Genomic DNA, 26,618 nt, shown 5'->3' with positions numbered 1-26,618 from the left:
ACTTGGAAGTCAAATTGGCTTTGAGAAAATGTCATTTTTAGTAGTTTAATGTTGGTAATTGTTAAATGCTTACCTTCCACATGACATATGAGATCAACAGAAGTACAATAAGTCCAAGTAGCAAGCTACTTGAAATAATCACTATGGTGAAATAACGTTTAGGTCTTTGATGATGTAGTCCTTCCAGTAGAACCTATGTGAATTAAGAAAAATAAAACTCAAAAACCAAAAAAAAAAAAATCAGTTTAAAAAGTTGCTTATATTTCCTTTAAAGCCCTGCCATAAGCCCCAGTAGTATTTAGAACTACCCACCCCATTTTTTTGCTGGTTCTAATATAATTGCAGGAAACACTGGTAACTAGCAGAAACAGTGAGTGTAATGGGCTGTATCCATGACTTTTCCTTCAATCTATTCAATTCTCACTGCTGCCCAATTCACCTCTCTAAAAGAACTGCTGTATTGTTCCCTCCTGCCAGTTGTGGAAAATGCCAACTCTCAACCAAGTATTGGGGGCCCTCCATGACCAACTCTCAACCAAGTATTGGGGGCCCTCCATGAGCTGGTCACACTCTACTTTCCCAACTCAGTTACTCAAAAGGAAGTAATTAGAGACACCCTTGAAATGTGTTTTCGTATAATTTTAATGTAGCAGTTAAGAGGGTAATCTTACATGCACAACATTCTCATCCTTGTTTAGTTCAATAACTCTTGGATTTGGCTCTGGAAAACCTGTTGCTCTTATTTCAAACTTGAGTGCTGAAGTCTCATCCTGTTTAATAAAAGAAAAATCACCATAGCCTGGTTTATTTCATAAAGACATAATTTATCAGGATCTTTACCTTCTAGCTAGAGGTGTTCACAATTTACCTTCCCCAATTTATTTCACCACTTAAAATTAACTGCAGTGCTTCCTTTAGGTTCCCAAAGTGTGGTCTTGGTATTAATTTATATAGTATCATTTTATTGAAATCCTTTGATTAAACAGCTACCTTGCAAATAACTTGATTTAAATATTAGACTACAGAAAGAGGTAAGTTACCATTTACCAGTGTTCTCCACCCCACCACCGCATATTGAATCTATCTTATTTGGGCTTTTTATTTCTTTCTAAATTAAATACATTATAGAATTCAAATATAAAATCAGTGGATGAACTCAGAACTTTACTATCTAAAGCAGGGATTTTATAATGCAGAATCCATGAAGCTTGGGGACCTGTAGATGGGCTTTATAAATTCTAAGAATCTTTAGGAGATGTTTTCATGTGTGCATTTGCTGAGGGAGATAAGAATATATTTAGTCAGATTCTTAAAGAGGGATATGACCTTTAAAACTACTGTGTAAGTGTTGTTATTTAACATTTTAGAGCCGAAAATGACAAGCTTCATATAGATCTAGAGCAGTGGTTCTCAGCAGGGAGGGTTTTATCACCTAAGGGACAGTCAGAAATGTCTAAAGAAACTGTCAAGTGTCAGAATGTGGGAGGTGGTACTACCAGCAGTGAGCGTATAGAGGCTGAGGATGATACTAAATATCCTACAGTGCACAGAACAACCCCCCAAAACAAAATTATCTGGTTCAAAATGCCAATTATGGCCACTGATGAGAAACCTAGACCTAGAGAAAAAGAGAAGGCAAACTGCAAAAGGTTAAATGACTTGCTGATGGTTCAATGACTTTGCTTTTAGCACAGTTGAAACTAAAATGGATATTTCTTCTTTGCCTGTATAGTGTATCTTCCTCTTAAGCACTGTTTGGCAATTTCAAAAATTCCACTTGAACATAACGGCTGCCATTTCCTTTGGCTTCCTATGTTCCATGAACTAAGTGCTTATAAAAATCATCTCATTTATCCATATTGAACAGATGAGAAAGCTGAAAAACAGAACTCCACATAAAACTAGTTTCATCTCAAACGACTCCTCATAAATATACATGCTCCTTTGTAGGAAGAAGTCCAAGATATTTAAATTTTTTAAATAATTAAATATATGTTTTTGTTGTTGAATTTTGATGTTTTTATTTGATTTTATGAAAGCCTTAGTTTTTCTTCTTAGCTATACTTTTAAAGTAAAAGGGCTTCAATAAAATTCATCATCCCTTCATGCTAGAAATGCTCAATAAACTAGGTGTTGATGGAACATATCTCAATAAGAGCTATTTATGACAAACCCATAGCCAATATCATACTGAATGGGCAAAAACTGGAAGCATTCCCTTTGAAAACCGGCACAAGACAAGGATGCCCTCTCTCACCACTCCTATTCAACATAGTATTGGAAGTTCTGGCCAGGGCAGTCAGGCAAGAGAAAGCAACAAAGGGTATTCAAATAGGAAGAGAGGAAGTCAAATTGTTTGCAGGTGACATGATTGTATATTTAGAAAACTCCATGGTCTCAGCCCCAAAACTCCTTAAGCTTATAAGCAACTTCAGCAAAGTCTCAGGATACAAAAATCAATGTGCAAAAATCACAAGCATTCCTATACAATAACAATAGACAAGCAGAGAGCCAAATCATGAGTGAATTCCCATTCGCTACAAAGAGAATAAAATACCTAGGAATTCAACTTACAAGGGATGTGAAGGACCTCTTCAGGGAGCACTACAAACCACTGCTCAAGGAAATAAGAGGACACAAACAAATGGAAAAAAATATTCTATGCTCATGGATAGGAAGAATCAATATCGTGAAAATGGCCATACTGCCCAAAGTAATTTAAAGATTCAAGGCTACTCCCATCAAGCTACCATTGACTTTCTTCACAGAATTAGAAAAAACTACTTTAAATTTCATATGGAACCATAAAAAAGCCCATATAGTCAAGACAATCCTAAGCAAAAAGAAAGCTGTAGGCATCAGGCTACCCGACTTCAAACTATACTACAAGGCTAACCAAAACAGATACAGAGGCCAATGGAACAGAACAGAGACCTCAGAAATAACACCAGACATCTACCTAGGAATACAACTGGTCTCAAACTCCTGGCCTCAAGTGATCCTCCTGCCTTGGCCTCCCAAAGTGCTGGGATTACAGGCATGACCCCTTGTGCCTGGCCTATTTTAGCCTTTATTACCTGTTAATTTCTAAAGCCATTTCACTTAGTCAATGTAGATAGTTGAAGTGATAGAAATACAGTTTTAGAGTTTTACTCCAAAATTTTATTTAAACCTTAATTTGTTGAATGCCTTCATACTATCCTGCCTATATGACTGAATTTATAGATTTTATGTAAACTTAGCCACCAAGTTGTCAATGTTTTAGACTTACCATTTCTAAAATGGTTGGCCGGCCTTCCAATTGGATATGAACACTGGCTTCTTTTCCACTTTCCATTTTCCCAAAATTACACAGGAAATTTAAACAATGTGGATCAGCTTTTATGCAGTACTTGAAGGGAATATAAAAGTGCTACATTAAAATTTTCAACATTGGAAAATATTTTTAAAATATTTTATATAGAATTTAATATATACTCTAATGGCATTTTGAAAATCATCTTTCTATAAATATGAAATTAAACATCTGCTTTCCTTAGTGGCATTTAAATTACCTTTAAACAAGACATGAATGTTTATTTTCTAAATTATAATAAAGTATTTAAACTGGAGCATATGTTCTTATTATTTGTATTAACATAATCTTCTGGGACAGAATTTTTAAAAAAATGTTCCTAATCAGAGTCTTGCTAAGTTACATATTCTTTGTTTGTTGTAAAACGTGGATCATTTCAAGGTGATGACTGCTTCTCCAGTTTTTTTCATACATTCACTAAGCTGAAAAGAATGAAAATTAACCCATGCCACAAAGGCTGCCCAGGTGAAGACAACCTCTTGGTGTCCTGAAGGGTCTGGAACAATGTCTTGTTGGCAAATAGTGGGCATTTGTTAGATAAAAAACTGAAACTGTATAACATTTTTTTTTCTTTTTGAGGTGGAGTCTTGCTCTGTCACCCAGGCTGGAGTGCAGTGGCGTGATCTCGGCTCACTGCAACCTCCACCTCCCAGATTCAAGCAATTCTTCTGCCTCAGCCTCCTGAGTAGCTGGGATTACAGGCACCTGCCACCACACCTGGCTAATTTTTGTACTTTTAGTAGAGACGGGGTTTCACTCTGTTGGCCAGCCTGGTCTTGAACTCCTGACCTTGTGATCTGCCCACCTCAGCCTCCCAAAGTGCTGAGATTACAGGCATGAGCCACCACACCCGGCCAACATGTTTATATATGGGATAGACCCTGGGTCTATCCCAACTCTCCAACCATGCTTGTTCTTCCATGCAAGAATACTACCTAAACTTGTCTTATCTCTTATCATTGAAGTGACAGCTCAAACCCATTGACTTGATTTTAAGTGTCTCACTTCTCCGTTGGAAAGCAGGAACTACAACCTGAAAAATTGAAACTTACCAATAGCCTCTTATCAGTCTTGGACAAGAACTGGACTATGCCTTTCAAGGTCTGCATTGCACTCTTTTGCTGCTCTAATGCACACACTCTTTGATAATTTTCAAAGTGGCATTCTCCAGTAGTAGTCTATGAAGACAGAAAGCAAGAGAAATCTTATCTTTCAACATTGGAAAAAACAGCAAAAAGCAACATGGTTTTAAAAGTTCCAGTAGCTTATCTTTACTAAAATATATCAAGTACCTCTGAAATTGTAGAAATTTTTTTGACAGATTTGGGAGTGATTAAATGTCTGTGGCAGAAACACAAAAACCCAGCCAAATTACAGAAGGTTGGATATAGGTTCTAAGCTGATAAAAGGGCCTTAACCTTGCAGAAATGTGAAAAATGATATTGGAACATTAGCATGATATTAAATATTTATTTCCCTTTATAGGCAAAACAATATAACACTGTATTCTTCTCTCTAAATCTGGAATTTAAGTAGAATTTTTAAAAATCAGACCTCAAACCTATTTAGTAGATTTGTTGACTTCTGTCTTCAACCTGTTAAGCTCAAAACAATTCTGATGGAACCATCAATGCAAGAATATCGGTCATTAAGAAGTGGTTTGAATAGTGCTTCCTTAAAAAAAGGCTATAATCCTCATATTTGCACAGTAGTTTCAAGTTTTATGAAGAATTCTACTAATCAAATTACCTCTGTAGGTCCGTATCACACAGAAATGTAACAAAATAATTATTCAATGGAGATGGTAGAATATAGTTCTGTTATTTAAATCAAATGTAAAAGTTGCACTGTAACTCTGTAGTTCTAAAGAAATGTATAATATTCAAAGCATAACTCAATAAATGCATGGTGAATTCATAGCTTAGAGTGTGACTGAAGTAAGATAACAATTATCCATTTTCGCATCATAACTTGAATAAAGGATTGGTTTGCATTTATTTTAGTATTTAAGACACACAATAAAGGTTAGGTGGAAGAAATACATTTTTACCTGGACATCCAAAATGTTGAACAGCTTATCAGTTTGGGGGCTAAAAGAATTTGGTACCATTATTTCCACACTAACATTGGGAGCCATGCTATTGCCAGTGTTGATAACCTGATAAGAAGGAAAAATTTTTTAATAAATTAAATGTTTTCTATAAATGTAAGTACAGATATCAGTGAGCTTTTAGGTGATCCCATATATTCCATGCAACATTTATAGTGGTGGAGGTTTACAGTTGGCAGCTGCATAACAAAGGGAGACAGGATATCCATAGTCAGAATTTTTAAAGTTTGCTAATAATTTCAAATGAGTCATTATTTCTAAACTTCTAGTTTTGGTATTGTTGAAAACAAAAAGTACAGGCTGATGGTTTATTGGAGAAACAGTCTTAGGAGACATAAACAATATATATTTGTATGTTACATTACATATTTTAAAAATATCATTTGGTTCTCATGAGGTAGGCCAACATTTTGGTATTCACCAGCTAAGGGAAATGCTAACAGGTGTTCTTAGTGTTCCCAAGACAAAAGTTAAAAAATGACAAGAGTTATGACCAAAACTCAGGTATTGTAATTCTAAATCCTATGATGTTATTGCAAAAGCACTCTGTGCTAAGAGGATAATCAGCAGGAGAAAGTGAATAAAAATGTATTTTTATTCAGGATCTATATGCTGATGCATTCAGAAGAAAAGTATGTTGTTGGGTTTTGAGAAAGCACAAAAGGTTTTTAACAATACTTGTCAAAAAATGCTTAAGAGGATGATAAATTTGGGGATGGAAGATTCCTGAAAAGGGAAATGGGGCCAAAATATAGTCTACTGAACTGGCAGCTTAACTATAAAACCAATACAGTAAGTCAGAAAGAGATGCATCCCAGTACCTCGATTAAAAAAGCTGACTTGCAGACCTGCACTCATTTTATGAATGCATGTGACATAGATGAAGAAAGTGTCTCCAAATTGGGAACAGGTGGTAATTGCTAATCCATAAAAGCACAGGGCAGTTGCAAAAGGAAATGTCAGCAACAGATACCTAGCAGTGCCCAACACTACAGACAAGGTCTTCTCGATGCCATTAAATATCAATCTAAATCACAAACATCTCTGTTTGCCTAACAACAATTAAACCTCTAAGAATATCTACATAGTTGGCTAGACACAGAAATCCTATATACCGCAAGTTTCTCCAGTCCCAGTCACCACATTATAAATTTAGTATAAAATACTTTGTAACTATTAATTGTAAATTAATAAATAAACATTCTAGAGTTCAGTTTGGTTTCTGTTTTAGTTTATCAAAGCACAAACTCCCATTGGGTTTTAAAGAGCATTTCTTGGGACTTCAAAGTGGAGAACTAAAATTTTTCAACATTAGTATAAACTAGTGTAACAAAAATTGGAGTATACATAGAATCAACAGGATTTCAAGGTTATTCTTTTTCCACAGATCTAGGGCAAAGCCAAGGAATTTGCATTTTGGATAGGTACCCCAAGTGATTCTAATGCACATTTTGAAAAGCATTGTCTTACAAAATATTATACCTAATCCAAGATTTACTCACATATATAGATTATTCTATAAGAATGCTTGGACAGTGCTTTTGGTTCAAAGAATTTTTTTTTTTTTGGAAATTTACTAATCACCAACATCTTTGATACAATAAAAATATCAGTTTGACAGCAAAAAATGTTTTTAAAAACTTAGGTTTACATCAGTCTCCTAATACTTCTGAATTATGATAGTACTCTTTACTTTAAAAGGTTATTTAATAATTGATAAAGCACTTGTCACAGGTCATAAACTTATGGCTTGAAAGGCTGACCAATGTGATCTTAAATGGAGATGGGAGGTAAGAGCCGCCTTTACTTTGTAGTGCTGAGGTTTTTATAAGCTTGAACCGAGAAGAAATTTCACTGATTTGCACCCAAAGATGCCTTCCCTTAGCCTGTCCTGTTTTCTGTATGTGTCTCTAGCAAATTCAGCTCATCCCATAACTTTGCCTGTTTCAGGCATTATCTCTGTTCCTGCATGCTCTCTCTCACCTGTCCTGTAAGGAGATATGGGCTTCAATACCAGGGACAAGACAAGTGGAAGGAAAGCAGCAGGGGTCTGAGAGGCAGGAGTACCACTGCTGCTGCCCCATTCCAGCCAGCCGTGGTCTGCAGAGGCTGAGGGACGTCATAGGTGTACAATGTCCCTTGGAGCAATGCATCAGTGGCATCCTTTTAGGTTGTTACAAATATCAACACAATTAACTTTTCTTACATGGAAAGTTAAGTTCATTTTCTCCACCATGCACGTTTCAGGCTCATTTTCATCATTTGATCCATACACAAATGAAGTTGGGTTTACAAACCTGGTAGAAACAAATTCAAATTTAATTAACTGTCTTATTCGATGATGTATTATAAAGCGTCTTTTTCTATAGTCTGGAATATAGCATATTTACAAGTCACCATGGAATACTTTTGGTTTTGTGGTCAGATATACATTTTATTTAAAAAAAAATTAAATTAGGGCCGGCAGCGGTGACTCATGCCTGTAATCCCAGCAATTTGGGAGGCCGAGGAGGGCACATCACCTGAGGTCAGGAGTTTGAGGGCAGCCTGGCCAACGTGGTGAAACCCAATCTCTACTAAAAATACACACAAAAAAATTAGCTGGGCGTGGTGGCGCCTCCCTGTAGTACCAGCTACTCAGGAGGCTGAGGCAGGAGAATCGCTTGAACCCGAAAAGCTGAGGTTGCAGTGAGCTGAGGTCACACCACTGCCCTCCAGCATGGGCAACAGAGCGAGACTCCGTCTAAAAAAAAAAAAAAAAAAGGCCATGTGCTCTGACCTAGGTGACAATATCTGTCCCTCACCGATATTCTTTTCTCGCTTTCCACAACACTACACCTTTTTCATTCTACTGACCATTCCTTCTCTTTCAGCCCTTAAGTGATTCATGTAAATTTGGCAAATGTAATGTGGGATAACTTCTTAGTTTTTTCCTAAGGTTCTCATACCTCAAATTATGTTACCCATTTTTGAATTATTTCTTCCCATCTCATGATCCCTGCTGGCTACTTATAATGAACCCCAAATCTGGGGAACGAGTCTAACATTATTAAGTATGATAATTTTTTTATTACAATACAAGGCTGTCACTCTCTCTTAAAGGCCTGTGATTTGACATTTTTATCTGCAATAAACTTTAAGAAATATGTTTCTAGGGAGACCTCTACTCCATAAGGTGCTCACATTTGGCAGCTAATATTAGGTAATACCAAATTAGAAACTCATGAAACAGGAAAGTAACTGGCATAGATTTAGGCAGTTTAACAGGTGAACATTCCTTGTTCAAAATGATGAGATGTGAATAACAGAAAAATAGGAAGACACTCATCATAAGCCAGGAGGAGTGGCAAGATAAACACTGAAAACCAGGAAACATGCAATGAACTTTTTATTTGCTTACTCGTGATTCTCTAGGTCTTACTCTCCTGTGAATGGCCTTTTTTCACCCATTTGCTTTATCTCAAACTTGATACTCAATTCCATCAGACACTGACATTTTACATTTACATGACTGTATATCACCTTTCTAAGTGGAAAAAATGACTGCGGGATGGTTTAGATTTAGAGCAACAGGAAAGGCTCATCTGTCTATTTGTTCTGTAACTCATATCTTCTACTGCATAAAAATGTAGTTTTAAGGACTAACAGCATGAATAAGTTCCAGTGGAATTACTGAAGGTTTCTGTAAGCCCCCTTTTATTCTTTCTCCACACATCTCCTTCTTGAATGAGAGGGGGATCCACTCAATCATTAAAATCATGAGGAAGCAATGAATTCTCATACTGTGGTTGAGGAATTCGGTGATCCCATAGGTATAAAAAGTGGACAAGGGACACCTTGCAGCCAGATCTCTCACATCTCAATCCATTTGCCACATGTGTAGATATGGATCTGCAGAATAGTGATTTGACTAAGTTTGCACTTCTCTGAACTTCACACTTGACATGGGCATTGAGTATGATTATGCAGACTGCATACTGCCTAATTCCGGATTAGGATTACACAGTGCACAACTGAAAGGCTCAGTGTGGCCTTGCTAGCTTATTGGGGCTCTCACAGTAAGAAATCTCCTCCAGCTGGGTACTAGTTTGATGTAGTATCAGTGATGATTATAGGGTGGGTTATTATAATGGACAGCTAAGTAAGGGCTATAACAATGAGGTAATTATTAAAAGATGAAGTATCCTTTTTATTAAAAAAATTCTAGAATACAGTTTTTTCATTATGTAAGAAGCAAGGAAACTGTAAATCAGCTCTAAATTTGAAAGGAGGCCTTTATGTCTACTTACCCATGAACAGTCAGCTTAACCTCATATTTTAAAGGTATTGCTACAGTGACTCTGCTGTGCTTTAGATTGTCCATTTCCCCTTCATTTTCACTACACAAATAGAAAACACCCTGTTAGAATTCACCAAGCAGAAAAATCTTCAGAGAGAACTAATTACATACCCTGTATACCTAACATACTCAGAGGTTTGCTTAAATGCTTTTTGAGGAGTGGGGATAAAAGTAGATATGGTAGTAAAAATTTTTTAGGACAAGGTTGGCAGAAAATTTCTCTCATTATTTAAACTGTTATCATTTGCTTCTAATGCTAGATAGAGGAGTTTTTTTTTAAATAGTTACATTTATTAGATTAAAAGATTTTTTAACCTTTATGTTCTAGGTGGTACAAAAACCAGAATAAATAGGTAGTTTAGAAACAAATTTATTACGCTCTTTAGGTTGAAGAAGTATTTTTGCAAGACTTAATTCAATGATCAAAGAAAGCACATCAATCATATAATTTTTCAAACTGTATAGCAAGTCGTGTACTGCCTTAACGTATCTTTATAATCAGTTTTACTTATAGAGATTTTTAGGATGAGAGGGTGACCAAGTTGTTGTGTTAGGTAAAATGAAGTCCATCTTGATGTTTACTCTGAATTTTAAAAAATATATTGAAACTTCACTCATGAAATAGTCATTAACGATTTCCTGTTTACTCTAGGAGACATATCTATGTCAGTCATTACCCTCACTTTTAAATCTTGTAGAGTTATTACTTGTAAACTGTTTATTCTGTTTTTGATTTCAAATACACAGTTTGATTCGTGACACATCATGTCCACTCTAGTCTAATCTAATAAATACTTAACATAGCTCAAGAGCTAAAACATTACCAGTAACTCCCATTTAACTATGTTGTTTGGTTTTTTTAAAAGCACACCATGTAAGAGAAGTTTTCTGTTACAATTAATGGAACACAGTTTTATGGTTCTCCTAATTCCCCCCTCAAAATATGGGGGTACATTTCTAGTTCATTTTATTAACAATAAATTATACCAGGTAGCATGCACTGTGATATTGAGGTCCTCTTCTGCTCTGCTGAGTGAGCTCACATCCAGGAGAAAGCTAATATCTATCTGTAAAACACAGAGCAGGAAAGCCCATTAAAAAAAATCTCAAGTATATTTTTTATAATCTGAATTTTTTTCTTAAAAGTTTATGTTCTATGGAATGTAGAATTGAATCTATTGTAAAGGCATCAGCTACTCCTCCCTTGGCAGTAAGATTCAGTGAAGTTGTTGGGTTTGTGGCAATTTTAAAGTACACACATATCCACAAGTAACATTCAGAGACAAAGCCTTCTATGAATATGAACGCAGGCAAGTCCAGACAAAATTAGAAATGCTTTCACAACTTGAGTGAAGACTCTTGCCAAAAACACCTTTTTGTATAGCAGAGGTAACATGCCTGGCAGACAGGACCACCTGCGGTGGGGGTGGGGGGTTTTGGGGAAGGGTGTGTAGGGGGAGCAGAATTCTGATTGACACATGCACACGCCCATTTCGATGTAAACATGCGACACCCTTTAAAACAGCAAACTTTGCCAAGAATATAAACACAAAGCCCAAAGATTTCAAGAACCAGTTTTATTTCATCACTCAGCTACCCACCCTAAGCTAAAATATTTATAATATTTTATATGCAACATAAAGATAGGGAAGAATAGAAAAATATTCATGATAGTGAACAAAAGCCATAAATGTGAAACACTTACGCTTGAGAGATGATCTACATATATATAGCCAATACTGCAGTCAAGTTGTACCATGCCAGAGTTATCTGTGACTTCACAGTTTATTTGCTTATCTTCCTAATGGGAAAAATGAAACAACTGTTTTGGACAGGAAGGAAATAAGTTTGTAACATATGTTTAAGGATGGTTATTGAAAAGAATATCATCCCAGAAGTATTTGCTTTCCTAGGAAAACTATTTTCTATTTATGTTTGAGATAAATAGAAATATAAATGATATAAATATGTGTGCATGTGTGTATATATGTGTGTATATATGTATGTATATATGTGTATATATGTGTGTGTGTATATATTTTTTATATATATATATGTATACTCTAGTATTCAGGTTCTCCACAAAAAAAAATTTCTGGACTTGCAGCTTTCATTCATCTTGGTATATTCCCTATTTAATCCAGGGTCTGAATTCCTTGAAAAATCATGAGGCAAGGAATCTATAAGGTTCATATTTTAATGGTCGTCTTCTGTCTGGTATGTGAGAATGTGTTTAAGGTATTTAATCAAAATAACTATAATCTCAATAGGTGTAATGAGGTTATAATTGCAGTAAGTATAAAATGCTTTAAAAATACAGTCCGTGAATATCTGAGTTTCCACTGTTACTTTTGCAAGTAGTGCAAACACTACAGAAAAAAGGTAATAGATATTCGTGAGAGGTCAAAGGTCACTCTTGGTGTGAAGATGTGGTCCCTGGACAAAAGATGAGTGAATTTGATAAAGGATAGAGAAAATTCCATTAATTGTCTGAGTGTCGCCTTAAAATAAAGAACGGTAACTCTGGAGTCCAGGATGGAGGATCAATCTCACTTGTGCAAGGACCACAATCAAGGGGATACTGTTCCAACATCAGATGTGTGCTGGCTATGGCAGTGAGAATGTAAAGGCACCCAAACGCTTCCTCCTACTCCTAACACTGGAAAACAGGAGGCTGATGCCTTTGGAATTAAGACCCAAGAACTTGCCATTCTGAGCAGGGGCACGGAGTAAGTCTGAAAATAACTAGGAGCCTAAATATTAAGATTTATACCCTAAATCAGTGAAGTGAATTCTACCATTTACTTTTAAAAAATTCAGTAAAATACTAAGTAGTATCATGCTGTTGTGGTTTACAGTACTTACCAGCTCTAAAATCTTAATGAAATAAAGACCCACGGGTAGTTTGACATGTAGAGTCGTTTCATATGCATCATCTCCAGCATTAAACAAGGACACATTCAACATTAATGTCTTCATACTCCCAACAGCAAGATACGTTTTATTTTCATGGGGCCTAAAAATTAAGTAATATTATTTAATGCTTGTTTAGGAAATAAAAATCCCTCTGTCTTATATGCATACAAGGATATATGTATATAATTTATGCTGAACATAAAATACTAATTTTCTTGGGAAAACAATCATGGGATTGACCCTATGCAAGCAGATGTAAACCCATATTAAGAAGAACTCTTTATCATGTTTTTTGTAAATTCAGTCACCTATTACCCAAGGAAAGTTTAATGAGCTATAATTAAACTCGTATCTTTTCTCATTTCTTTTCTGCGTAACCTCTTGCTTGTATAATTTTAACATTTTCCTGATTATTTCATAACGTTTTCTAAAAGCAAAGCAATTTTTCTTTTCTTTCTTGCAAGCCTAAAATAGACATTGAACTAGCCGCTGCCTGAACCAAGGGAGGAAAATGGAAGGAACTGGTAGAAAAGGAGAGGACTAGAAGGAATGCTTGGTAGAAGTGAGCAAGGCATGAGGAAGAACTACTATGTCCACCCACAAGTGCGTGGCACTAAAATCTGTTGGACTAGAATTAAATTGTGAAGCAGCTGGTCACCTCCACGAGTAACTAGGCCAAATTTAAAAACAGAACTGGAGAAATGCTTCATCCTCCTGTGTATTGCAAAGTATAGATTGCTGCAAATCCACACATATGCACGAGTTCAAGTCCTGGCACCTCCAGCCGTTCTTTCCGGTGGGGAAGTAATTTAGCATTTTTAAGCCTCAGTCATCCTATTCCATACTACCTACCATTCAGTGAAGATCTGGGTTACGTATACTGTATAAAGTCCTTAAAATATTTTAAATATGAAGTATTTGAGACATAAGGAACTTATTCAAAGACCACAGCTAGAATGTTCTAAAGTCTTGAAACAATTGCAAATTTCTACACAGTTCATTCTTTTTCCCAGTGAGAGGGTTAGAACAGCTAAGTGCTAAGGAAAACTTTCCATCACAGCATGTCATTTTATAAACTTTCCCCTAAGAACAGAAGTTCTTAGATATCTAGTAATTTAAAATTTAGAAAAATTAGTTCAAAGTAGAGAAGCATGTTACCCAAAGCAAAATATCAGGTGAGGATAGATAAAAAAGATAAATATCCACCTAGCACTGCAGAATTTAGAAAGTTTCTTCAATAATGTTTAAATTGTGTCATTCAAATCAACATTTGTAGAGAAGATTAGTGTTTGAATAAACTATTTATGGAAATACTAAAGATACAGTAGGAATTTAGTTGTTTTTGTGAATTGATTAAAGACAGAATATGTAAGGACAGAGTTTAAGAACATGTTTCAAAATTTCTGCTTTTAAGTATTGCTTGGAGATTCATGAATGAATATAATTGAAAGTTTCTGCACAATAAATCAGGCACTAAGTTCATCGTTCCCAAATACCAACACACTTCACTCCTTCCTAGAGCTGATATAATAAAGGACGATGTGTAAATAAATGTAAAAAAATGATACACAAATGAGCAAGTGTTATGAATAGAGGGCTCTGGGGGACACTTTTTGCCTGAGGTAGCAAAGACATGATACTTGTTCTTTGTCTACTACTATGGTTAAATTGGCTGCCTCAAGAAATATTTTTTAAGTCTGAAAATGTCATGATTGAATCTAAATTCACTTGGATTGAGTTTCTAATTGATTTATCTGTCTCAAGTCCTTCTCCTCTCCTTTAATCCAGTCTTCACACTGCCAGAAGGTCATTTTCAAGAAAGCAAACGAGATAATGGTAAGTGTCTGTTGAGAACCTTACATTGCCTTCATGATAAGAGTTCCAACTCCTTAGCATGACACAGAGGCTCTCCAGAATTGGCCCCTGCTTCAGTTTTCACTGCACAATTCATTCTTTTAAGTCATATTTTTCTATAAACAAGCATCTAATACACCAGGATGTTTTGTGTCTTCCTTCAAACTAGCACTCTGACAACATCTCCTCTTCATGCATCTGACTTGTACTTATTCTTCAAGATTTAGCTTGGACGTCAATAATTCTTAGTTGTTCTTCCAGCCAAAACTCACTGTTTCACCCTGCACTGCTCTCCCCTGACAGCGTAAGGTGGCAGCTTCTCCCTCTCTCAAAGCACACTGGGCACCTCTATAAAAATGCAGTATTTTCACAATGTCAAGTCTCTGGTTCCTCTCACCACTAGACTAATTTGCCTTGGGGAGAAGATGCTGGATCGTGATTCATATGCTTTCTCAGAGCCTAACAACACAGTGTTCAAAAAATATAAGCAGGTATGTACATGTCTGTATTAAACATAAAGAAGGGTTCGGTGGTGTCCAAGCAACATGTCAGGAAAAACTGGGGAAATTGTTGGATAAGTTATTGACTGTTAGAAGTCTATGAAAGTATTCAGCATAAATACTGTCACGTTATAGCCTTAAACCGTGTTTATGTTCTGTGATGGAATACAAATTCCAAATGTCTCACTAAGAAAGTAAATATCTAGCATTACCACGTTGTGATCTGTACCCCATCCAGATAACTTAATGTCTTAGTGGTGATAAACCTACTGAAATGACCTATGAATTAATGGCATCATAAGACCATGGCAAAATCAAAACTGGAAACGTGGTACGGTTTTTGAGAATTATTCTTATGAACCTCGGAATATGCAAATAAAATAATTTTGGACATTTTTCCCCACTTTTATAACTCTAATATAACTTCTAAGAAAATGGGCACTTAATGCTAGAAAATTCTTCCTTTTTTCTATTTTAAACTTATCAGAGTATAATACATGCACAGAAAAATGCACATATCCTAATTGTACAGCTCAATATTTTTTATGAATACATGTGTTAAGCACCTAGATCAAGAAAAAAAATATTAGCAGCACCACTGAAAAACCCTCTGGGGTTTTTTCTTCCAGTTATCGGCCCCACCCTCCTTGATTTTTAATAATATAAATTGGTTTTGTTCAGTTTTGTATTTTATATAAATGTAATCTTTGAGTATCTGTTCTTTTGCATGGCTTTTATTCAAAATTTTGTTTGTGAGACTAACATATTGGTACACATAGTTGTAAAATGTTTATTATCATTGGTGTATATAGTCCATTTTATGAAGATGCCACATCTTATTTATCCTTTCAATTATCCACGGGACTTTTGACAATTTCCATTTTTGGAACTATTAGTTTTTTGGTTGACACACACATGTAATTCTGTAGGCTAAATACGTATTTATATTTATCTTTGTTTCTATCTAGGAGAGATTCTTATAATTTTTTAACCCAGGATTAATTTCTTAAAAATCTTTGAATCTTGGCTTACTTTCACAACCAGCCTAAGTTATATTGACAAACTATGTTTAAAAAACAAAACATACTATCAGGAACTATTTTTAATTAATAAAAATATATATACTTTAGAATTTCCTTATAAAAAGCAAGCATATCATAGAGTAGAGGTCTGCAAACTACTGCCTGAAGGCCAAATTCCCATGTCTGCCTACTTTAGTAAATAAAGTTCTATAAGAACACAGCCGTGCTTTTGCACTACAGTGACAGAGTTGAGTAGCTGGGACAGAGATCTCTGTCCCACAAAAACAGATATATGTACTATCTGTCCCTTCACAGAAAAAAGATGCAGGCTCTTGCTACAGAACAATCCAATTGATGAGTAAATTAATTACAAAATAAACATACAACATATTACCATATTTAATTGAAATCTATTTTGTGCTATTCTAACTATAATAGAAGCTTCATTATTTCAGATGGCATAGGATGCAGTTCTTTACCCCAGTAAGCCATACAGAATTAGAGAAAATGATCCCCCAGTCCTCATAACTCCTCCAGACATGGAGAAGAAAGGAAAGAATGCCACTTCCACATGCATCATCTCTACGTTGGGATCCTTGATTTGAGCAGTTGGATATGCTGGAAGAATGTGTAATAACTAACAAAGCAGTAATTCCAAACCCTGGGCACCACTGCAGGATGGGGGAGTCTGAGTGACAGTGTGCTACCACAACATTTTAGGGAATGGCTGTGATTTACTCGTGCCTGTGTTGTAAACCTTGGGGTTAAGTAGTATGCATCTGCTTGGTGGCACTGTTAAATGGGAGAGAGGAAATGTGTGGGAACATGGCTGTCCCACATCCCGCCCCCCCACCGCAAACTCTATAATCATGTTAGGACTAAAGCAACCTAAGAGGTTCTAAAAGTAAACTTCAGCTTGACATTAAAGTTTAATTAAGACTTGTAGAAGAGCTGCCCAGAAATAGACATTTATAAAATATTCTGGCTTGTAACCAAAGCATTAGTCACTGAACACCTTTGGGAAAGAAGTTGGCACTTAGACAAGCAACAGAAGGTGAAAGCACTGCATAAACAGCTAGGTTCCAAGACAACAGCAAATTAAAGAGAAACACAATGTTCACATTTCAGCAGCTAGACTCCTGGTTTATTTTCCATTTTTAAGCTATTTTGCCACATTACCATAATTACAATTCTACTTTTCTTTCCCCCAAATATACATCTTACTGTAAATTGATTCATTAACAAGATGCTCTCAGAAAGATACCTACCAGCTTCCTATGTGAGACATAATAAAGAACCAGGTGCACATCTGGAAGTGCGACAAGACTGAACCAGAGCTGTCCCCGGGACTCATAGTTCATTCTTCATTAAAACATGCATAATGCAGACTTGAAATTTACAAAGCAACCTAGAATCCATGTAACTTAAACAAATCAAGGTACTGTGTACATACAGAATCATAACTTAATAAGTGACAGACGAAAAATAGAAAAATGATGTACTGCAGCACCAGGCTCTATGTTTTTTTCTGAGTGAATAATATAGCTTTATTTTGCAAGAAATGCTCCCCAAGTCTTAGTATAATGAATTCACCCTGTCTCCCTAAAATGAATTAGGGCTTGATAGCTAACTTGTTTTTAATCAAGATGCTACAATAAAATATAATGTAAACTGATACCATACTTCACTATGTCAAGATACATGACTCATTTATTTGACAAAAGAGTAACCTGCAGCAAGTAGCCTAGAGGCCTAAGTAAAATTTTTATCTTTTTTTCCTTTACTACTGACTTCAGGGAAAAAGACAATACTGAAAAATTCTTGCCTGTTGGAATGGACAGGTTACCTGTTACCTGACATTTAGGAAGATTTTATTAAAGACAGGCAAACTCACTGAGGTTAAGGGGAGAACAGCAGAAAAACTTAAATTGAAAGACTGAACCAGTAATTAGCATGTCTTAGTTTATAAAGCACATAATTCATTCTCCCAAAACTTTATGGGGTCAGTGAGGCAAATATTCCTACTATTTCCATTTTAAAAATGGACAATTTCATCAGACTAGCTCTTTGGGGGATTAATAGCATAGTGGCAGATATTGCTCCTTGCTCATTGTCTAGCCAACGGTGATTTCCCTTCTTAGCTGCCAACAGAGCCCTGGATTATTCAGGTGACAGGCAGCATTCCCTTAATATTTCAGAAGACAGACCTCTAGGTTCAACTCCAGAGAATGTATCACAATAACAAAATGATTGATTCAGGATCAACTTACTGTGATCAGGACGACTCCATTCTCCTTCAACCATGACAGAATCAGGGATAAACAGGTAACACAGGTCTGGTTAATCAGAATACATCTAATGAGGTACTGCCCTTCCTGGAAGGGCAACTTAAAGATGACAAAGCACTTTTGCTCTTTTCCCTTTTCTCTTGCTTGGAAGCTTGATGCTGCTTGGCTATACTGTGATCATGAGAAAAAGCTGAGAGAGCTGGAAAGATAACCATCAATGTCTAGTCTTTGGTAGCTGTTCACCAAACCTGTGAACATCCTTCCTCAAGACTGCTTATTATGCAAAATAATATCTTTATTGTTTAAGTCACTATTAGTTAATTACTCTAAAACTTGCAATTAAAAGTATTCCTAACAGATACAGAAGCAATTGTTCAGGGAAAGCTTACATCACTCATTCTGGAAGCACAACTGAGGTGCAGAAATGTATTGCGGTGTCATTTACACGAGTATCAAGGATTTGATTTTAAACTTCCTACGTGATGGCTAATACCTTCTATTATATTTGTAATCTTGAAGTCGTGTTGGTTCATCTTTATTTTGCACTGGAAGTCCTTTTAAATGTAGTTTATTGTCCTAAGCATTTAGACATACAGGAAGAAGCCTCAACTTAATGAAGAGATGAGAGTGGATAAGCACTGTTTAGTGTACTGTCGACAGTTTATTATTGTAGTCTTCAGAAACTCATGTTCTTTACTGAGTAAATACATTTACCTAAAACAGGTTGATAGCTCTGGGGCACATAAATACTATTAGTGCCAGCAGAGTTATAGCTGGGAGAATGCATGGAACATATGGTCACAATTCGCCTACTGTTTCTGAGAAAGGAGAGAGGACACCTCTGTGGGAGAGACATATTTTTGTCTGATAATTTACTTAAACACAAAGCACTTTGTCAGAACCTTTCACTGTGAGTCTGAGAAATTAATTAGAAGGGCTCTCATTTGAAAGTTCCTCAAATAAATTATCATTTATCTAATAGAAATACACAGCCTGTAACTTTCTTAGTTGATACAAAAAACACAGCGCCTACTACTTTATATGGACATTCATGCCACTTCAAACCTTGTAAGGCTGCGCTACTGAGCTAGTCACAGCCAGCCATATTTTCAGGATATAAAGCTTACATGCAGAATTATGTATAGAACTGGCAATGTTTCATTTTATGGCCAAACTAAAAAAGCTTATCTATAAAAATTCCAACCATAATATATCAAAAATAGAAATAGTAATGACTTTTATGGAGCCTTCGTGTAAATCAGGCTTTGCACTAGGCACTTGGCCTGCATTATTACCCTTTAAGACAACCTTAAAGAGTCGGTACTATTTTTATCCACTTAGCAATGAGGAAAGAGGTCTAGAGAGGTTAAAAGTCTTCTCTGAAAAGGTCACTAGTAATACAGTAGATATGGGATTTGAACCAGGTCAGTTTGACTTCAAATCTGGAAGCTCTTCACCACCACAACATTGGTTCTTAGGTTTCAGTGTGATAAGAACTTGGAGCTCTATTAATTGTGAAGATCTGTGGCTTGGTCCCCTTTAGTTCTGACGTGGATGGTCTGGGGCCTAGGAACCTGCATTTCTTCAAGCATCCAGGTGATTCTCATAAAGGTGGCTCAGAGACAACACCTTAAGAAACACAGCCTTACACTTCATTTAAAATCATTATGCCATTTAAAATCATAATGGGTTTGATAGGCTGCAAGAAATATTATCACCTTAAATTAAAATGCAAAGTAGATATTTTGTTGTGAGAAAACATGTAACAAAGAAAAATAATTAAGATGCATTTTCATTATTCAGGAAAGAAGCATAGTTAGTAATTTTTTTTATAAATGTCAATGTCTCATTTTCTCATAGGCCAGAGAGACTGCAATGAAAGGTGACAGCACAAGTGTCTGATTTAAGAAAATGAAAACACTCCTTTACTTGCAGCTTAGAAAAGATTTCCCCCACACAGCTCGTCTTCTTATCAAAGGCCCATGAGGGTAAAAACACCAAGACAATTAAGCAGTTTAGGAAGAACATAAATACAGAAATGGGAAGATTATAAGTTATTCAACTAAGAAATCAATAAAGCCACCACCCTACATGCTGGAATACAAAGTAGTCAGTAGTCACTGTTTCTGGATTACAGTTAATCTGGGTAACATAAGTATAAAGTCCAATCATCAATCAAATAGGTCAAGGCTTTTTGGCCCTGAACTATGGACTCTCAAGGCTAAACTGACATTACCTAAGTGAAAATAATTAATTGATTCTCGGCCATATGTGATCCTACCACAGTAGGGTACTCAACCCTATTTGTCAACCTTTTTACTTATTCCTAGTTGACTCCCTGTCCTTTATCTATTTTGAATTTTTTCCATTCAAGTTCCCAAACATATCCTCAATGCCTTCAATTACCATACATAAACTTGCTTTTTATCCTAGCCATCCATGAGTTCTCTGTATTTCCCTTCCTTTCATATTGAAATTTCTTAATGTCAAGCATCTTTTCATAGCTTGTTAGCTCAAGATAAGGAGATTCTTAACTACGGCTAATTCCTCTACCTATGAATCTGATCCCTTTTGGGATCTTGTTCCATTCTCAGCAAACCTCTCCAGTCACCTGCAGCACTCCAGGCACTGTTAGGCATTGGGAACACAAAGATGAAAGGACAGGACCCTGCTTTGCAGCAGCTTCCAGGACAGTGTGGAGATAGACTCTCAATAATCGTGAGCACAGTGCCACAGGACCAAGGTCACAACAGAACTTAAGTTTAAGTAGCTGAAGACCAGGGGGCTTCCTCTAGGAAACAGGTGAGATTTAAAAGATACATAAAAGTTAATCAGGTAGATGGGCAGAAGAAGTGAGAAGACACAGAGGTTCAGGAGAGCATGGCACAGCCAAACCACCATAAGTATTCAGCCATTGATGAAAAAACTCCCTGGGGAATTGGTGAAAAATACCACCCAGGAGTTTAGATTTTAAGTCTAAAATGAGCCACTGAAGCACTGTTATCACACGTGTATGTTAATAATGCAAAATCAAAGGCCAGTATCCTAGAAAGCAGGAGAACTTAGTGACCTAGGTAGGATAGTGAGTGCCTAGTTTGGGGTAATAGTGGTAGAGATAGCAAAGCATGAGGGATAGAAAGACATCTAGGTGGTGGTATTGTAGAACTTAATAATTCTAGATATCAGGAATAAGAAAGAGAAAAGAATGCAGATTGAGCCCTAGGATTCTGGCTTTGGTAACTTTCTAATGCCCATGTCATTCCTGGATAGTGCTTGGGCAGATTGAAACTATAGGGCACCCAAAAGGACATGTCTAATAGGGAATTTGATACGTAGGTGGGTGTGAAACTCAAGAGACACTGGTTTAGGCATCAGCAGTGTAGGCATGCCAGTTGAAGTTGCAGTTGTGAGCAAGACTACCAAGGTTGAATGTGGTAGTGAGAGAAAGGGCTGAGGGAGGACCATTTAGGGTGCCAAAACCAAAGATCCATCAAAAACAGCTGAAAAGAAAGGGCTAAATAACTACTAAGACAATGGGAGTAGGATAGTATCATGAAAATTAAAGGATAAGACATTCAAAAGAGGAAGTGAACAGTGAAATGCTTCAGAGGGGAATTCAAGTATGGACTGAAAAGCATGTGCTGGAAGTTAAGTTGAAGATGTCTCCCTCCAATTTATTCTTTTCCCTGCCTCTGGCCCTCACATTTACATCTTCTAATAATTAAACAAATAACAACATTTGATAAATACATAAAAATTCCTCACTTCAACCTACTTGTTCCCAGTATACTCTCCTTTCTTTAATCACTAATCCTGTCATTTGGCTACTTCTGCACTGAGAGTTCTATCTTAACATTTGCCAGTGATACCCATTTTTTCACCAGTCGTCACATTTTATTAATAAATGCCAACTTCCATGACCTTTAGACATTATGCTATCTGATCTTTTTATAAATTTTACAATATTAATTCTCCCTTTTTATATTCTCCATTGGCTATTTCACCAGGGACTTAGTTCTCTTTAATTCCTTGAAGATACCTTCTCAGTCTCCTACAGGGACTCCCCATTCTTTTTAATCTCCTTGAATAAAATTGTCCCCCAAGATTTGATCCATAATTTTTTTCCTCTGTGAAATTCACATTTCTATCCCTTGGGCCATCTCACAAGTCACTAATGTATGGAGGAACTTCCAAACATAATCCTCAACTAGATTTTCAAGTGGAATGCCACATAGAAAAGTCCCTCCAAATTCAACATGTCCCAGATTAAAGCTGCTCCATTTATATCCCAATCTCCCAAAAACAGTTCCCCATTTTCCTGGCCTGTCACTGACGCATCTCCTTCCCTGCTTTCACTTGCCTTCTACGATCAGTCCTCAACCTGAAGTGCTCATTCTCTCTCTCTGGTCCTTGTTTTCACATCATCTCTTTGATATGCAAAATGATTTGAATATAGGGGATCCAGATATGATACAAAATTGCAGTGGTTTATTTGCCATCATAAAATAACGACAGCAACCAACATTTATCCAGTCTTTGCTATGTTTTAGTTGCTATTCTAAAGCACATATCTATTTCCTTTTTACTCTGTTTCCCCTTCTATGAATTTAGAAGAGCAAGATGGTTTATTCCTTTTTAAATTTGTCATACTTGGATTATATATCAGTCTGAGTGATATAACCAGTTTTCTGGGCGATAAAAAGCTAAGCATTGCATTGCTAATTCTTTAAATGCTGTTAATTTTCAAGGGTTAGCTCTTGTTCCTTTTCTTTTGGGAATGCAAATGCACACACTCATTACCCCCTCTTGATGACTAACAGAGACTATATACCACATATACTTACTTCAAAAACCCAATCTTTGCAGAAACCTGTAAATCAGCAGAACAATTTTCATGGGCACAAAACCTTGCAAAGTTTATCTGGAAATAAAAAGACAATGTTTTTTATTTTGATTTAATCAGCAAGTATATATATATTTTAAAGACGACGACATCTGTGATGCATGAGAAAAATAAAATTGATACATCAAATTGACAACTCTATTTTATCTCTTTTAAAAAGTTCAATTTGAGAATTAGTAGGGTTCAAATGACAATCACTTGCAGGGCTAAAAGAGCTAAGTTCTAAATAGGTAAAATTTAAAGCCCAAATTTTGTGAGTGAAATAAGATTTGGAAAAAAAGTTAAATGAAAGGCATTAAAGGAGTTTATTAGCTGCCAAGATGTTTTTCACTGGGCTCCTCTCCATTTTCTGGTGCTGCAGTTTGATCCCATTTATTACATGTGAGTATGGCACTTAATTTTGGCAGATGTTGGGACAGTTATTTTATACTCATTGAAATTAGCTACATGGAGATACTTAGAAATTTTACTTAGAGGAAACATTGAACAAAATTAAATAAGTAAGGGTTTCAGAATTTAATTAACTCTAAGTTTTTTAATAAGATCAATAAATACTACAAAAGACCTAGGAAGACCCAAGGCATAAGCTGGACAAAAGGAAAAAATGGGGAGAGATAAAAGGGAAGATAATGGGAATAGGTAAAGACAGACAGATGCAGAAAACAAAGAGAGATCTAGAAAGTCAGAAGGAGCCAGGCTCATTAAGTGTAAAGTGACTAGAGTACTGTCAAATAGCATGCCTACAGCTGGGGGAGAAGTGTAAATATCTCTCTAAATAAATATGATTTTTTTTTCTGCCATTTCTATTGGTAAAGCAGGTTGTTCTAAGAATCAAAATATAAATTAATATAACTACAAATTGCTAAGGTTTTGACTTGTGTACTTGCAATATTGAGATTTTCACTATTAAAGACATTTACAAATAGTTGATGTTGACAACTGAAGTTCAACAGAAGAGTAAAAACAACCCCTGACTTCTGTAAATATTTTCATATGAGGGTATAGAGAAAAATCTGCTCTTCAGTTATCTTCACTTGATCCTGTATTCTAGACTAGACTAGTGGTGATTGTAAGCTCAATTATCTTAAAGTGACTATGGGGTAATTTTGTCTGGACAGGATATGAACTAGACCTTTAAATGTCCCTTTCATCTTTTACATTCTGTGTGTCATTAGTGAACATTTTAATGAAGGCTTTTTACCATGCCCAGACACATCCTGTTTTTGGACAAACACTATGTCTTTGTGTTGATAGACACTAAAGGTCTGAACAACAGGACTCCTGAGAATAAATACACTGTCAGTGAAACTTAAATATTTTGAGAAAATTTAGAAAACGGTTCACTGGTTAGAATGTAGGATCCATCTCAAATGCAATTGATCCTGGGATGTGGCTGAAAAGCATATAATGAAATTTTTAAAAAGAAATTATTGTATAACAGAAATACATGTGTCTGTAAATGGGTGAAACTAAGCAAGAAAATTTGATTATGAAGACGTGAGCGAATCTGTGAGTAGGATGAAAGCAAGGGAGAAAATGAGAAGAGGAAGATAAACTGAGGACACATGATGACACTGAATAACTAACTTATAAATACGACCTTCTCCCATTATGATTTCTCTCTAGTAATATATCTTTCTTCACTGGCAAGGCATTAAAAATAGAACATCAGCATTTTATATGAGAATCTACTGTTGTGATTAAATGCGTATTTTAAAATATTCAGTTCAATATCCTAAAGGTAATATAAACAATTTAAAGAAATGGAAAACAAGACACATCATAAATCTATTTTTATGTTTTTAAAAATTCATAATTTTTTAAAAAAATTCCGACGTATAGTTCACTTCTTCAGAATTAGGCCATATTTTAAAAATTTAGTTAAATGCCACATAATAATTTGAATAAAGGAAAATATTCCTACTGTTTTTTTAATTATGTCTTTTTCTTTCTTCTGCTGAAGAATTGGCTGAAGCGGTGGGAATTCCTCTGTACTTCGTTTACTGATGACATGAGGACCAAGGTGGTAAGCAGCTTCAATCTGAATTGGGGTGAGGATGTCCCGCACATCTTTCTAAGGAAAATAACCACCACATGAATTAACAAAAACAAGCACGTAGATTAAAAAAATATAAAACTCCTTTCCTGAATAAGGCCAAACACTATACATGGAAGACAAAGCAAATACTTATCTTTTGTCTAAACTGTTAAAAAAATGAAGATGTATATTTTTTCATATCACACAAAATCATTTACGTTTCTTATGGAAAACACAAAAAAGAATAAAAATGAAAAATAATACCATCCAATAATAGTTATAAAGGTCTGTACTTGGGAGTATTTTCTTCCATGCTATTTTCTACGCATTTAAAAGATAACTTGATATTATAACATAAGCATTTTTCATGATAAACTTTTTGTAAATCATTTCAAAGTGCTTTTTATCCCATTTAACTTTACCCTATACATTTTCTCTTTATAGCTCTCAATAACATTTTGATTGAATTTGATTCATTTGACTCCAGATTTATTATAAAACATCCTTTTTAGTTATTCTTTTTTTTTTTTTTTTTTTTTTTTTAAGAGATGGAATCTCCCTCTGTCAGCAGACTGGAGTGAAGTGTAGCTCACCACAGTTCTGAACTCCTGGGCTCAAGAGATCCTTCTGCTTCAGCCTTCAGAGTAGCTAGGACTACAGGTGTGCACCACCATGCCCAGCCAATTTTTTCATATTTATAGAGACAGGGTCTTGCAATGTTTCCCAGACTGGTCTTGAACTCCTGGGCTCAAGGGCTCCTCCAGTCTTGGCCTCCTAAAGAGCTGGGATTACAGGTGTGAGCCACCATACCTAGCCCTTTTCTTTCTTTATGGAACTTTTCTATTATATTTTCTAACAGATACTGAATGGTATATAGGAAAAGTATTTGTTTTGTACATCTAATTGTATACACTGGTCACTTCACTGATTTTATTAGTTGTTAAAGTTTTTATTTATTTATTTATTTTGTTTTTGAGTCAGTCTTGCTCTGTCACCCAGGCTTGAGGGCAGGGGCGTGATCTCAGCTCACTACAATCTCCCTCTCCTGGGTTCAAGTGATCTTCCCACTTCAGTCTCCTGAGTAGCTGGAATTACAGGCATGCACAACCACACCCAGCTAATTTTTGTATTTTTAGTAAAGACCAGGTTTCACCATGTTTGTCGGGCTGGTCTCAAATTCCTGACCTCAAGTAATCTGCCCCCCCTCGGCCTCCCAAAGTGCTGGGATTACAGGCTTGAACCACCGGGCCCGGCCATTTTTTTTTTTTTAAGTTTATTGTGCTTTTATACTTC

The 26,618-nt window shown here is 35.9% G+C and overlaps 1 protein-coding gene across 1 annotated transcript in view; it reads right to left on the bottom strand.

Annotated features, from left to right (window-relative positions):
• ITGA4 (integrin subunit alpha 4) overlaps window positions 1–26,618 on the bottom strand; it is an 80,251-nt gene that overhangs the window by 2,603 nt on the left and 51,030 nt on the right. Inside the window, exons 16-27 of the mRNA XM_054479296.2 lie at window positions 25,212–25,361; window positions 23,229–23,305; window positions 12,670–12,820; window positions 11,510–11,605; window positions 10,792–10,871; window positions 9,755–9,844; window positions 7,672–7,762; window positions 5,406–5,513; window positions 4,408–4,533; window positions 3,272–3,391; window positions 672–770; window positions 74–193 (exon numbers count right to left, since the gene is read on the bottom strand). Coding sequence (XP_054335271.1) covers window positions 74–193; window positions 672–770; window positions 3,272–3,391; window positions 4,408–4,533; window positions 5,406–5,513; window positions 7,672–7,762; window positions 9,755–9,844; window positions 10,792–10,871; window positions 11,510–11,605; window positions 12,670–12,820; window positions 23,229–23,305; window positions 25,212–25,361 — 1,308 coding nt within the window. The remainder of the gene's footprint in view (window positions 1–73; window positions 194–671; window positions 771–3,271; window positions 3,392–4,407; window positions 4,534–5,405; window positions 5,514–7,671; window positions 7,763–9,754; window positions 9,845–10,791; window positions 10,872–11,509; window positions 11,606–12,669; window positions 12,821–23,228; window positions 23,306–25,211; window positions 25,362–26,618) is intronic.

Source organism: Pongo pygmaeus, chromosome 11, assembly GCF_028885625.2.
Source record: "Pongo pygmaeus isolate AG05252 chromosome 11, NHGRI_mPonPyg2-v2.0_pri, whole genome shotgun sequence".
NCBI lineage: Eukaryota > Metazoa > Chordata > Mammalia > Primates > Hominidae > Pongo > Pongo pygmaeus.
This window is presented reverse-complemented; position numbering and strand designations above follow the sequence as displayed.